At 31.1% G+C, this 14,514-nt stretch overlaps 2 protein-coding genes across 2 annotated transcripts; both read right to left on the reverse strand.

The window, feature by feature from the left end:
• Positions 1-849: 849 nt before the first annotated feature.
• LOC106761668 (probable calcium-binding protein CML41) lies at positions 850-1,919 on the reverse strand. Its single transcript, XM_014645236.2, has one exon. The coding sequence runs from the start codon at positions 1,536-1,538 to the stop codon at positions 981-983; it is 558 nt and encodes a 185-aa protein (XP_014500722.1). The 5' UTR covers positions 1,539-1,919; the 3' UTR covers positions 850-980.
• A 5,652-nt stretch (positions 1,920-7,571) lies between these two features.
• Positions 7,572-9,278, reverse strand: LOC106759891 (probable galacturonosyltransferase-like 1). Its single transcript, XM_014643271.2, has one exon. It carries the CDS (start codon positions 9,077-9,079, stop codon positions 7,988-7,990), a length of 1,092 nt encoding a protein of 363 aa, XP_014498757.1. The 5' UTR covers positions 9,080-9,278; the 3' UTR covers positions 7,572-7,987.
• Positions 9,279-14,514: the final 5,236 nt, after the last annotated feature.

Genomic DNA, 14,514 nt, shown 5'->3' on the forward strand with positions numbered 1-14,514 from the left:
GATGTATAAAGAAGTTAAAACCGAGTAAATTGGAAAAATATATATTACGTAAAGTTAAACCATGATCTCTATATTTATTCTTAAACGTACATGTACAGAAATAAAATTGTATTCTTTTTTGTTTTTTGTTTTTTACTCAAAACAATTAATTGTTATTACTAGTATAAAATTGAGTGACCTAAATAAAGTGTAACAAAAATATATTTGATCAAAATAATTATTCTATTTATTAGATATAAACAGGTTAATTAATAGGTAGGAATTACGAAAATTACTTGAGGCACGTAATTTTTATCCATTAATTTAAATATTCAAATATAATCGTCGTTTATAGTTATGTAGCCTAATTCTCAATATTCAATTGCGAGAGAAACATAAAAAAATGTTAATAATGAGATTTAGAATTAAAAATTAGTTTTTTTATCAAGATGTCTAAAGCAATATTTTTGAACTCATTTTGCAAATGCTTTTTTAGTAAAAATAACTATGAATCAATTATATTACGAATCTAAATATGTAAATCGGTGACAATTTAAATTTATAAAAAAAAATATTAATTTATAGATTTAAAAAATAATTTGACACTAAATTATACCGGTCATTTCAATTTAGTATGAAATTATAAACTTACAAATTCACATTTTTGCATAAAATTTTCAATAAACTAAGTATCTATCGACGTTTTGTTCTGCTAATTTGTATCCTTCAGGACACTACTAATTAGCAAAGTATATTGGCTTAACTAACTTTATTAAAAGATATAAATTAATTATAATTATATTATATTTAATTTGGGAGGGAATAAATTACCATCGTTGAAGTAACGTAACAACCAAAGTGGTAGCACAATGACACTGGAAACGGCGTTTCTTTCTTTATCTTCCGTCAAGAAAGCATTCACTTTCATTTTACACATTCTTTAGAGAGAGAGAGAGAGAGAGAGAGAGAGAGAAACCACAGTAAAAACAATCCTTAGAGAATCAAGTTGGGGACATCATCTGCTGAAATTCGTGAAAATCAAGGAAGCCATTGCCGTCGAGATCGAAGGGTCGAATCATGGCCACACACTCATCATGGGACTTCACATCTCCCAGTTGCCGCAACATTTGTTGCAACCCCTTTGGCGTTATGCAGCCACACCCTTTCTCAACCTCGAACATCTCGAACGCGCTTCGTAGAACATCCTCCACCTCCTTACTCTCCTCTTGCTTCATCAGTTTTTCAAAGTCACCGAAATCCAGCAACTCGTCACCGTCCGAGTCAAACTCGTTTATCACTCTCTCCGCCACTTTATGACTGACGGACTCGCCAACCGACGCAAAGTAATCCATTAGTTCACTGCTCGAGATCTTGCCATCTTTGTCAACGTCCAAGTGATCGAAAACGTCTTTCAGCCCTTTATCGTATTTTGGGCCGGAAGGCCCAATAAGAGGTGCAGGAGGCGGTAATGGTTTGGGCCTGGGAGTAGTTAGACATGGAAAGGTTATCATCCTGAACAAGTTTTTGTAGGAGAATAATAGCCCTTTGGGAGATGCCATGATTGTTGAGGTTCTTGATTCTTGGTATTGCAATTAGGATTACAAAGGGTTTTGTTTTGTAGAGTTTGTGGGGTGTTTGATTGATTATATACGAAGAGAATTGGCAGCCAAGTTGGGTGATGGAACTGGTGTGAAATTGGAAAAGAAGGTTGAAGTTTGAAGTGTATGAAGGAATGAACAATGGTGATGTAATTGCAAGGAAATTGCCTAAGAGACCGACTTAAAGAAGACCTTCGGCTGTGCCCACGACACTTTACTTCTTTAATTAATTCCAACTTCTTTGCATTTTCCAACTGAACCCAAGAAAGGGTTCAAGAAAGTGGGAACGAAACTCGATTCACTGAAATGTCAAACTGATGACTATAGCTACCCTCGATATCTCTTCTTTTTTAATTCACTCTCTCTCATTTAGACTTTTACTTTTTACCTAATGTGAAAAAGTTATCAATATTTTGCTAAAGTAATATATATAGTATCAAGGTGTCGGTTGACTTACATGGGAGGTAGAGATCCCATTAATCATGAGAAAGAGGAAGCTAAGCAAGTAGTAGACACAAGGTGAATCTATTGGGTGAGGTGGCGTCCTGCTCGACATTGTCTAGAGGTTGATTGGGTGAGGTGGTGTCCTGCTCGGATAAACAGAAAAGAAGTGAAGAGACAAGCGAAGACAGGTTCGAAAGATCTGGCGAGTTGCATGAACATGTTAACAATAATTACAACTAGAAGACGAATAGATAGTTAACATTTATTATGCCTATAAATACATGAAGAATAACAACGTATGGGGATGAAAAATTATTCTCTCTTGATATTAATCTTTGGGTGATTTTGCTAACTTGAGCGTCGGAATGCTAACGTACATGTCTCCATCGATCGGTATTAGTAGATATAATCTTCAGAATGATTCAAGGAAGTTAGTAGTAAACAAAGAAAGTCGAGATTGATTCAGAGTCCTATATCCGAAACAATATATATATATATGAAATTTTGTCCATGCCAAAAGTGGATTGTCATCACATATTTAATGACCTTATATTGGTTTATGGATATGCTTAGAAAATCAATATGAAACAGATATAAACCCATTAACTCGTGTCTTATGTGATTTTTGGTTTTAAAATTATCTATTGGTGTATGTGAATACCTAATTTTCGGAAAACTTACCTTTAGTTGTTACTCTCTCATCAATTCCAACTTTCTCAAAATAACTCAAAATGTCATAACAATTTTTATTTTTTTTTAAAGTTCGTAGAGAATTTTATTTTTAAAGAAAACAACACAAAATTATTCCAATAAGCGGTATTGACATAAATAAATGACTCAATTTAGGCAGACGAAATAAATCAAATGAACCTATATACCATATAAATCTAATTCTTTTACTAAATTTTTTAGACCTTGCAAATACTGTTTGGTCAACTATTGAAAATTGAAATACACAATTTAAAATTAAAGTAAAATTGTGCAGATATACTTCCATTCAGTATTACTTCTTGTACCTCGATTATTTTCTACCTGTACCTCCATTCAGTATACGAAATAAGATGCAGATAAATATTGGAGGAGTGCAGGAAGTGTTTATTTGTTGGAGAGTCTTTCTCATGCATCTCAGATACTTTTATCTGCATTTCTAAGTAGACATTTTTAGCCTTCATTAAATGAAAAAAAGAAGAAGATAAGTACACAATCATTACTACTTACCAAATGTAATTTAATTCTTAACATATATTTACTCAAGTATTGCATTTCTAAGTTGAAGTTCACATTCTTCTTTCTCGTCTACTTCCTTCTTCTTTATTATTTTCTCTCTTGCTTCATGGCCCCTCTTTCTTTGCTCTTATGGTCCCGTGCTCGTATTATTGGTTATCATCTGCTGTTATGTTTTCTTAGTGGTCTCGCTGCTTGTGGTATTGTTTATCTTCTTCTCAGGTATAAGTTCATTGTTTTTTTGCTTTTCGAAATGTTAGGACACGAATTGGATGTCCAATATCAATAAATTTTGATATCCAATTAAAGGAATCTTCCAATTTCATAACTAATTGAATTTTAAAATTCAGTTAAAGAAAGTATCAGATTTTGAGATTCAGTTAAGGAAATTATAAATTTCAATATTCAGTTAAAGTTTTCATCAAATTTTGAAATTCAGTTAGGTAATCACAAAATTTGAAATCCAATTACTATTTTGCATTTTTTAAAGTTTTTTGCTTTTAATTTTATTTATAATTTGTTTGAATTTTTTTTAATGATTTGTTGAAGTATTATTATTAGTTTCATTATGAATGAAGTAAGGTATTCGACGAAGATGTTACGTTAGAAATGTTTATATTATAAGATAAAATATCTTTTTGGTTTGTTGAATTCATAAATAAATTTGAGTTTTGTATTGGGTTTCTTTTCTTTCATCAATGTGTTAGGGAGATTATATAAATAATTTTACAAATGATCAAATATTTCTCACATGCAATGACTTCATTGAATGAGTTTAAATAATTGTTTTTCAATTGATGATGATCTTATATAGTAATAAATACATCTATTAGAGTAAATATTTGAATATAATATACAAAATCAACAAATATTGAGTCTCATTACTTATAGTTGGGTGACAATACAAAGTTGACATTCTCAACAAATTTTGCATTATCATCAAATGAACGAAAAAATAATTTCACTTTAACATTATAAAAACTTAAATGATTATTTATAATATAAGAAGGCAATCCATATATTATTACTCTCTCTCTCTCTCTATATATATATATATATATATATATATATATATATATATATATATATATATATATATGACTTTTATTGATATTATAATTCTTGAAAGTTATGGTTTACTATTAAAAACGTGGAGAGAAAAAAAAAAAGGGTGCAATGCGACTAGGTTTTCAAAATTTCATTCTGTAATAAATAATAAATGTGTATGTGGTATTATTTGGAAATTTGGAGATGCATACAGAAACTCTTAAAAGTAGAAGTATGGGAAGAAACACTCATCCTTTTACATCCCATTAACATTCTTCACCCATCATAAGCTTTTGGATTACTTTTTCATTAATTAGGAGTGGGTGAATGTTCTCACAAAAGTCAGTGATTGTTTTCCGAAAAAATATTTTAAGAATAATTTGATGTATTTCAGAAAATAAAATCCAAAATAACGAGATGCAGAAAAAAAATTGATAGAGTAAATAAAGAAAGTCACCTAGAGGAAGTTCAAGACTTATGCTCAAGTCTCGTAAGTTACTTTTTAGTTCAAACTTAAATTTAAAATTGGCATTGTATAAAATTCTAATGTATGTACAACTTGTACAGGTTCATCACTGAAATTCTTCCATTTGAGACAATCCAACCAAATAGATTATGAATCACTCGCCTCTCAAATCATTATACGTTATAAGGCTGGTAGTCTTCGTAATAAATATTTTAAAATATGTAATGTTATTTTTTAATTAATTAGAAAAGTAAAAGTTCCATACTAATTATTAAGAGTTCCATACATATAAATAATTAATTTTCATTTTATTATATGTATATATATATATATATATATATATAAAATAAATAATAATAATAATAATAATAATTATCATATTTATGTAATTTAAATGATAATTTTAATTTTATTTTAACATACTTTTTATTGTTTATAAGGGTAAAATAATAATTATCTAATTTTATCTATTGAAACATTTTTTTTAATATTTCATATCCATTATATCATATACAAACTCTCTCTTCAAATAATTTCATTTATCCTTTCAAATCTCATAATCAAAACAATTTCACAATCCACTATCTATTTATTCGAATTCATCCACTCTCTTAAATCTTCACCCAATATTTTAATACAATACACGTGTAATTTTTTTATTGATTTATTATTTACTTGTTATTGTATTAATCTATTCTAAATCCAATATAAAAAAATACATATATTGTGTCAAAATATTGTCTAAAAATCTTTATTAACATATCATTGTCTTTTCTCGTATAAATGAACATCAGAAAAAGTTTCCCTAAATCTCAAATAAAAGTTTACTTTAAAAAAATACGAAGAATATTCTAAGTTTTTATATATATTAATATTATTATATAATCCAAACAATCATTAAAATTATACTTTATTTATAAAATGTTCTTTATAAATGATATTTATTCCCTTAATTAAATGATTTAATTATTTTGAGATAAATATTGAAATCTCGTTATTATTCATCTAATCAAATATATTAGTAAAAAAAACATATAAAATTAGACAAAAATTGGAAATGGACTTACCTTCACCGTACACACATATAGATAATATAAGTTATTTGAGTTTAGGAAACACAACTACATATCTAAAATTTTATCTTGTATTTTTATTTTATATATTTTTGAATATTCCGATCAACTATATTTAAAACATCTACTGAGACGTTTGCAGTTAGTGTAAGTATTAATTGGAAGGAAGAAGGATGTATCAAAAGGGTACAGATTTGTGAAAAGACAAAAGTTCATAAATAGCTATATTATATTTCGAAATTTTATTCTATTTTCCTTCCAAATAAACACTAAAAAGATATTTTCTTTAATTTTTAGATATACAAAATAAAAGACAAAAGTAACTATATATAATATTACAAGTAATATCAATTTTTAATATTAAGATATTGGTCATGCTGACATACACCATATTGAACCACTTATTGGCAACCACGCGTTACTATGGAAAGGTTCATTCATCTTTACAGATATCTTGACGTTCTCGCACGTTTCTTTCTTTCGTCTACCGACACACCTTTTTCTTTTTTCTTTTTCAATTAAATTTTAAGGCTAAAGGGATCAACGATAATTATTTTACGTTTATGGTTCAAACGGGCTTTTTCGTCACCACAAACGGGATTATTGAATGAGAAACGCTGAAACGGAAACTAAGAATATTAACAAAATATTCGCAGGTTAACCAGTAAATTAATAATAGTATTATTAACCAGACATTGACCTACTATCCTTTTCATGCAATCTACAGTTGAGAGAAAACATAATTTATAAATGCAAAAGAACGATATTTTTCAAAGAAACTTGTCATTATTTTATTAAAATATATATATATATATATATATATATATATATATATATATATATATATATATATATATATATACACAATACTTGTTTCTATATGATTGTTGGCAAGTATTTATATCATATATTCATTGCAAATTTGACTTTGACCTTCTGTCGATTTTCCATCGATCTAGTTCCTTTTTTTTTTTCTTTTTTCAAATTGATGTTATATAGTACTTTATTTTTCAGTTAAATTAATACATGAGTAAACAAAATACTTTGCTTTCCGTTGTGAAATAAAGAAAATAAACTTAAGATCAATTAACGTTAACATAAGAATCACACGGCTTGCATGATTCTATGCAAAAAATGAAGCTATATGTTGCTTTAAGTTGTTAACTAAGAAGAATAAGTAAAATATACATTACGATCCTCGGATTTTTTTTATTTTTCCCGTATTAGATTTAAAAATTGAAAAAGTGTAAAGAAAATGTTTTTTTTTGTAATGTAAAATAATAAAATGCTTCTTCAACTCAAGTATATAGTCCAAAGGTTAATTAGTGAAGAACAAAAGAATCAGTGGTGTATTTTTTAAGGCAACAAATTACTATTGTTAAACAAATTTTCTCGTATAATTAGTAATCAATATTTATTTCTATTTCAGTCTTTTTGATAAGTTATCATGATTAGTCAATGAAAAATTATACAATATTTGCGTGGAAGGAAAATAAATATGTATATTGAATTAATGATTTTTTTATTATTATTTACCTTAAAAGCATTTCATGGTTAGATCTGCATAGTAATGTCAGTAAGGAATCCAATGAAATCATATCAACCCAGTGATTCAGTCTTGTAGGTTAAATTAAAGTAAATCTCCACGTGCATGAACACATGAACATAGGATCAGAACCAAACTAACCTCGAATTATTACAGTGGGGCAGAAAAAGGAAAAAGAAGAGGATCCCAACGAATGGTACTTCATATACACAGAATTTATTATCAAGTTGAAATAAAAAAGCTGAGGAATTCACGCACCCAACATATGGAAACTCTTTCTATGCACAGTTATTCGATAGTTGATACAGTAACAAAGGCACAATTACAACGACAACTGCCTGTCATTTCAAATTCACCCTTTCCTCCTCCTAGTTTGAATCATCGCCTTATTTATGTTCGCTTCAAATCTGTACCAATCTACATCAAAAATCTTGTCACCCTTGCATTGAACCAATCGGAAATTAAGCTTCGTAGAGAGCTCAAAATGTATTGTATGTATATAACTATATATATACTCTAACATTAATATATGTATGTATAGTTGTGTGTGTGTATATATATATATGATGGATCGTTGGATCTATGATGGAATGAATCTGAAGAATGGTGTTCAAGAATCCAAAGAAAAGGGAGTGTTCAACAGATCATAGGGTGCCCAAAGCGCGTCCAAAGGGCAGGGTCTGTTAGCGTCCAATCGAACCCAGGGTTTACCTTTGCCACTCCAATGCAGGAGACTAACAGGGCCAGGGTGGAGATCTCTGCAGAGTCCACGGAAGTTATCACCGCCGAGACCGTGCTGGTTCCACCTGTGATCGACGGAAGCGATGTTCCCAGCAAAGACAAGCAAGAAAGGAGGGAGAGAACCCAAGTCGTAGATTCTCATCCTCTTCTGCAGCTCCATCCATTCTTCGATTTTGGTGGTGTAATCCCCCTCTCGCCATCGCTCCAAATCGATGACCATCACCCCCGTGTTGAAGTAGCACGGCTTCCTATCGGCGAAGGTGAGCGAGAGCGAGGGGTTGGACCAGAACGTCGGGGTGAAATACGCGGTGAAGTTGGCGTTGCAGTATTCGGGGGCAGCGAGAACCGCCTTGTCCCCCAACGGGGTATCTGCCAGCTTGGCAATGTCGTCGACGAGGATAAGGTCGGAGTCCAAGTACACCACGCGCCGCACGCAGAGTGGAAGGAGGTTGGGCAAGTAGGAGCGTGCGTAATTCAAGGGGCAATCGAGTGCTGAGCGAATGGAGGTGGAGATGAGTCCGGAGACTTGGGAGTCGTCGAAGGTGTAGAGGTGGAAGTTGAGGTAGGGGAAGGAGTTGGATATGGCGGCGCGTAGGAGGGACGCGCTGGAGGAGCAGACGAAGTGGAAGAAAATGTTTTGCGGGCAGGAGGAGTGTTGGAGGACGGAAAGGATCGCCGCCATGGATCCCCGGATGTATGTTGTGTCGAGTGTCATTGCCACGTGGACTGCTTCCTCAGAACATATATAGGTGTCGGCGTTTTGATGGTTGTTAAGGTTGTCTTGGGTGTCGGTGATGGAGGCGCAGTCTGGGGAGTTGTAGAATTCGGGGGCTTCTTTGAATTGATGGATGAGGGTGGTGGTGGTTGATTTGGCCTCATTGGGTAGTGAGAAGAAGGAGAGAATGAGAAAGAATAGGAGTGGTGCTTGATTCGATTTTGGTCTTCTGGGCTTTAATTTCATAGTTGTGTTTGGAGAAAGGGATGAATGAATATTGCTGAAGAACGAATGAAGAATATAAGAAAGGGAATTTGGTATAGTGGGTGAGTTCGCATACGTCGTGGATGGTTTTGTAGCATTTTCAGGCTTAGGATATTGGGTCCCTCTTTCTTAAAGTCTGAACTTCCTTCGTGTCTCAATTACTTCTCTTCTTCCACGCAAATTTAACCATTCAGGAACTCAACCATTTCCTAGACAAAAAACTAGGGCGGGCTCCACTTACTTTTCCAGTAATAAATAAATAAATAAATAAATAAATACCTTCTTTCTCATATTATTATTTTTATTTTAAATTTAGAACTAGTTCCCCGCGTTACCACGTACAATCTTTGTCATAAAGTTTTATTCTTCGCATACTTTCTTTTATTTCATTATTCTCTATACTTTCTTCATCAAATTTTATTCTTTACACTTCAACAACAGACCTTCATCTTTTTAAATTTTATTTCATTAAATAAACTAATTAACTACTCTACAAACGTTAACTTTGTTTTGATTAAATATGATAGGAACGTGGTGTTCATTAAAAAATAATTAAACCCTTCTATTTAAATTCATGATTCACTCTATTTACTAAACATTTTTGTAAGCATCCTTCAACTTTTACCAGTAAGAACAACTTTTGACAGAAAAGTAGGAATTCCTTTCTTTCGAAATATAAAAGTTATAAAATTTTTGTTTTTTCATTTACTTTTTTCTTGTAATTTTAACGTTTAAACCATTTTATTGAGTATGAACCCACAACTACACAAATACTGACTTTAAGTTTCTTTCCCCAGTATTATATTCAAGTATTACTAATTCATCTTATCCAAATTAATTAATTTTGCTAGTCTGTCATAAAACAGGCCATCCACGTTGAATTTTAGGGTTCACGACAAAATTCTATGGCCAGACCCTAAATAATTGTCATGAAATGATATGATTTCACATGCGTCTTCCACATTAAAGTGTATATTATATATATATATATATATATATATATATATATATATATATATATATATATATATGTTCAGTCACATTCTCTTCACATTTTAGAGATTAAGTAAGCGAGTAGATAAAGTTTTACATGGAATAAGATTGTTTTTAGTGATAAGAATTTGATACAGAAGAAGGAAATGGTGAAATTTGTGAGTAAATAGATTAGATATTAGAAATATCCCTGAGAGGTTGGATGAGAAATTGAAAATGGTGGAGAGTACTTGATGGTAAAGTGACAAAGACAGAGGACTTGTAAAGAGAGTGTGGTGTTTCTTCGTTGCAGCAAACGTTGTTCTTACGACTTTCTATGTATTCATCTAATTAAGCAACACATACTGAATTAATGTTGTTGATGTTTGTGGTCAAGCAAGCCATTTTTGTTCCTTTTTGTTTTCTTCTTGCAGTGCATATGTTGAACTGTCACACCTTCACCGGAAAACTATATCTCAGCAACCGAATCTTCCACAGGCCTTTTTCATTCTCATAAAGGATTGTTAATTAAGTAATTAAGAGAGATTCAGTGAAGAATGATTGAATTAAGGGTTTAGGTGAGGTTGCACTGTTAATGGGCCCACTTAGAAACTGCTAAGAGTCATGCTACAAAATGTCAGACCTACGATGTCCCATTTATTTCTCAATAATCAATTTCATATTCATGTCTCTCGTCTTATTTTTACGTAATATTCATCACATTTTACACGTGGAATGGTCGTGAATTCTATAACATGGTTTTACACTCTCATCATAATACAAACCACTATCTATGCTAAACTGATTTATAATAATTACCTTACAAAGTAAATTAATTATGATACATCATTTAAATTTGATATATAACATACATTAAAGGAAAATGGAAAGAATGAAATAATATTATAGTCTACGGTAATGAGGGGTTCGCCGGTGGTGGGTGTTGTTCTCTGGTATAAAGATAAGAAAATCAATTAACAAATCCACATAGAAGAAGAAAGGAATGAAAAACAAATCACTTGGTATTAGTTATATGAACTGTATTAAGTTGTCAAAAATTAATTTTAAGAAATCAATTTTAAAACAAATATAAAACACTTTTAACTTAAAATAACAAATAAACTCGATTTAGCATGTATTTTTTGAACTTGCTTCTATTTTGATTAAAAATTCATGTATTGATTAAATATGAGAAATATCTAATTTTTTTAGTTGAGTATGAGAGGAGATAAATATGTACATATTCATCTTACCTCCCTTTTCATACCTATCCAAACACTCATCTTTATTTTCTTTTTAAATTATCAAAGATTAAATATATGTTTTAGTTTTCATATTTGTACCCAATTCTCAATTGGGTCCCCATGTTTTTTTTTGGTCCCAATTGCATCCTAATATTTGTTGATTTTAGGCAATAAAGCCCTCACCGTTAACTAGTCACTGACGTCGTTTGCACTGTGCTGATCTGTAATGGACATTTAGTTTTCAATTTAAGTAATTCCATTACGTGGAATTTTGATTTAAAAAAACAGTACAACTAAAAAAAAGAGAAAAAGGGAGACACTACTGGGGATCGATCATTCACTCTCTGCTCTACTCACTCAACGGAGAATCCTCCCCTTTGGCTCGAGACTTTCTCAGCTCCTCTCACTCGTGATCATCCCAACCACATTTCTTATTCATTTCCAGTTCTTCACCTTAGCCTCCAACAGATCCATGATTCACTTGACCAATCTCCATTGCCATCCTCCTTAACAAAGAAGCAACACTTCACTATCAGCTTAAGACCCATTATTTCCACATTCATCATCTCATTCAACCACCACANCGCTAAATACACANANAACNGTACCATTATTCTCAACNCACCTACACNAACAAAATCAACCCATANCCACCNTAATAGAAGCCCGAAATCAACGCACACAACACCATAACGGAAACCTGCATAATACCCAAGCAAGCATAAAATCGGAAATTCCATTCATTACTATACAACTTTGTTCCCCTGCGAAACTAAATCGAAGATGAAAGTTAAGAAAAGGGAAGAAGTGTGTTCTGTTTGGAAGCCGTGACCTCGAGGATGGAGAAGGTGGGGTCGGTGAATGGCGGTGTTCAAGGGAGGAAAGCCGACCCTAGGCTGGCGAGAGAAGGGGATTTCGTTCTCCGGTGGCGCGACAAAGATTGAGCAGTCGTAGTACCAGTAACGGCGTAGGAGAATGAACATTTGGCGGCCAAGCTCGCTTAGATCACGTGACGCAAAGAGGCGACTCCGCGTTTTCTTTCGCGCAGTGGGAAGGACAGGTTTGCTCCTCCGCCGGTGGTGGCTCCGGCGTCACGAATCGTTATCGGCGACGCCATTGATGGCATTTCGTGGCAAAGAGGCAAGCAATGGCTGACTGCGCTCAAGGGTGGAAGAACCCCAACCCTAGGACGACGCGAGAGGAAAAAACGACAGTGACGTCGTTGACGGCGATGTGGTGGTGAAGATGGTGGCGTGGCTGTGGTCCGTTTAGGCGAAGGCTGGACGGAGTACGTGTGTGGGTGGCTGAGATGGATGCACTAAGAGCTTTTCCCCTCTTGGCTCTCGGACACCAAATTCCTAGCTCAGACACCCTAATCCCCAACTTAACTAAAATAAAAACACTTTAAAAACATATTATACAAATATATACGTGTCAATTAAATGCATTATTTTTAAATCAAAATTCCACGTAATGGAATTACTTAAATTAAAAACTAAATATCCATTACAGATCAGCACAGTACAAACGGCGTCAGTGACTAGTTAACGGTGAGGGCTTTATTGTCTAAAATTAACAAATATTAGGACGCAATTAGGACAAAAAAAAAACATGGGAACCCAATTGAGAATTGGGTACAAATATGAGGACTAAAACATATATTTAACCATTATCAAAATATTAATAATTTACTAAATAACCTCAAAGACTTAAATATATATTCTTTTAGCATTTAGTTTCCTAATATGTTATTTCATTACACATTTTTTTTCTCTAATTGTTAAACTTGTTATGTATTCGCAAAATACATACATTTTCGAGGTAGTTTAACTTTTATCACAATGTTGATTCCACATTTTTTATTATATATTTATGTTTAATTAATGTATTGCCAATGTTAATTAATCAAATAGTTTTTGGATCTTACAAATTATTAGTTTTAGTCCTTTTAGCATTTTTTTCATTTGTTTTATTTTTTTTTATACATTTTTTTTAATGGTGTATCAAATTGTTTGCATAACACATATTTAATTATGTTTACTTATTTTTATTATTTTTATTTATTGTATCATCTAAAATATTATTTTAATATAACCATTTTTATTTTTCAACTGATTTTCATAAATATAATATCTCATTTACTATAATATAATATTTTAATATCGTATCATGAGATTCAAAATAAGAGATCCATGTTTAAATTTAAATTATTATTAGTTTAATATATTTTTATACGATTTCATTTAAGTAGTATATTATATCTTCATGTAAAAAAATATTTTATTATAATTTAGAAAGAAAACATTTGAAATATTATTAAACTTGAATATTTGATTTATTTACATTTCTATATTAAAAAATTGTACAATTATCATTTATTTTTAAATATTGAATATTGAATATTTTCTTTTTATATCGAATATTTAATAATATCGTATTTCAATTTTTCATAATTTTTTATAAAAATTAATCAATATTAAAAACAATAAGGAAACAAATTTAGGGATATATCCGTTATCCTGTGAATGAATATGAAACAAAAGTTTCATGAGGGTTGAAGAAAAAAATGAGTATAATTTTTATTTCAGAGATATGAAATAATGAAAACTCATCCCGTTGCCACGAGAATGAATTATTTATTATATGCTCTTTGATTATGGAAGGTGAGTTTTGACCATGAAAGGTGAAATAAATATTTATTTATTTGAAAAATTAAAGAATGTAAAACAGGTATTTATAACTTCCTTCTATACTAAAATATTAAATATATAATAATACGATATTGTAAATTAATTGATGAATTGGATGCTGCAGAAATATAACTGATGTTCACTTGACTGTGTTTATTTTAAACCAAAAGGAGGAGAATATTATTTAAGCATATCTAAAATGTCAATATAATTTGCTTCAATTATAAATATACGTAGCCAAGCTTTTCATTTCTTATTACAGTTTCAAACCAACATATTTTAAGGCGTAAAACGAATATTAAAATGACATATTTTTTAAGTCTAACATTTAAAATATATACATTTTGAATAATATAAATTTTTTTATAAGTCTTGTAAAAAGAAACCAAATATAGTTTTTGGTGGAGAAAACGTTTGTTTACTATTATTGCACTACATAGTCATAAAAATAATGTAATGATTAACGTTAAATAACTCTTGCATTACAATATTAAGAATATTATTTAGTAGA

The sequence above is a fragment of the Vigna radiata genome, chromosome 5, assembly GCF_000741045.1.
Source record: "Vigna radiata var. radiata cultivar VC1973A chromosome 5, Vradiata_ver6, whole genome shotgun sequence".
Taxonomy (NCBI): Eukaryota; Viridiplantae; Streptophyta; class Magnoliopsida; order Fabales; family Fabaceae; genus Vigna; species Vigna radiata.

Coding starts and splice junctions, on each gene's coding strand:
- LOC106759891 (XM_014643271.2), bottom strand. CDS start 9,079: ATGAAATTAAAGCCCAGAAGACCAAAATCGAATCAAGCACCACTCCTA.
- LOC106761668 (XM_014645236.2), bottom strand. CDS start 1,538: ATGGCATCTCCCAAAGGGCTATTATTCTCCTACAAAAACTTGTTCAGG.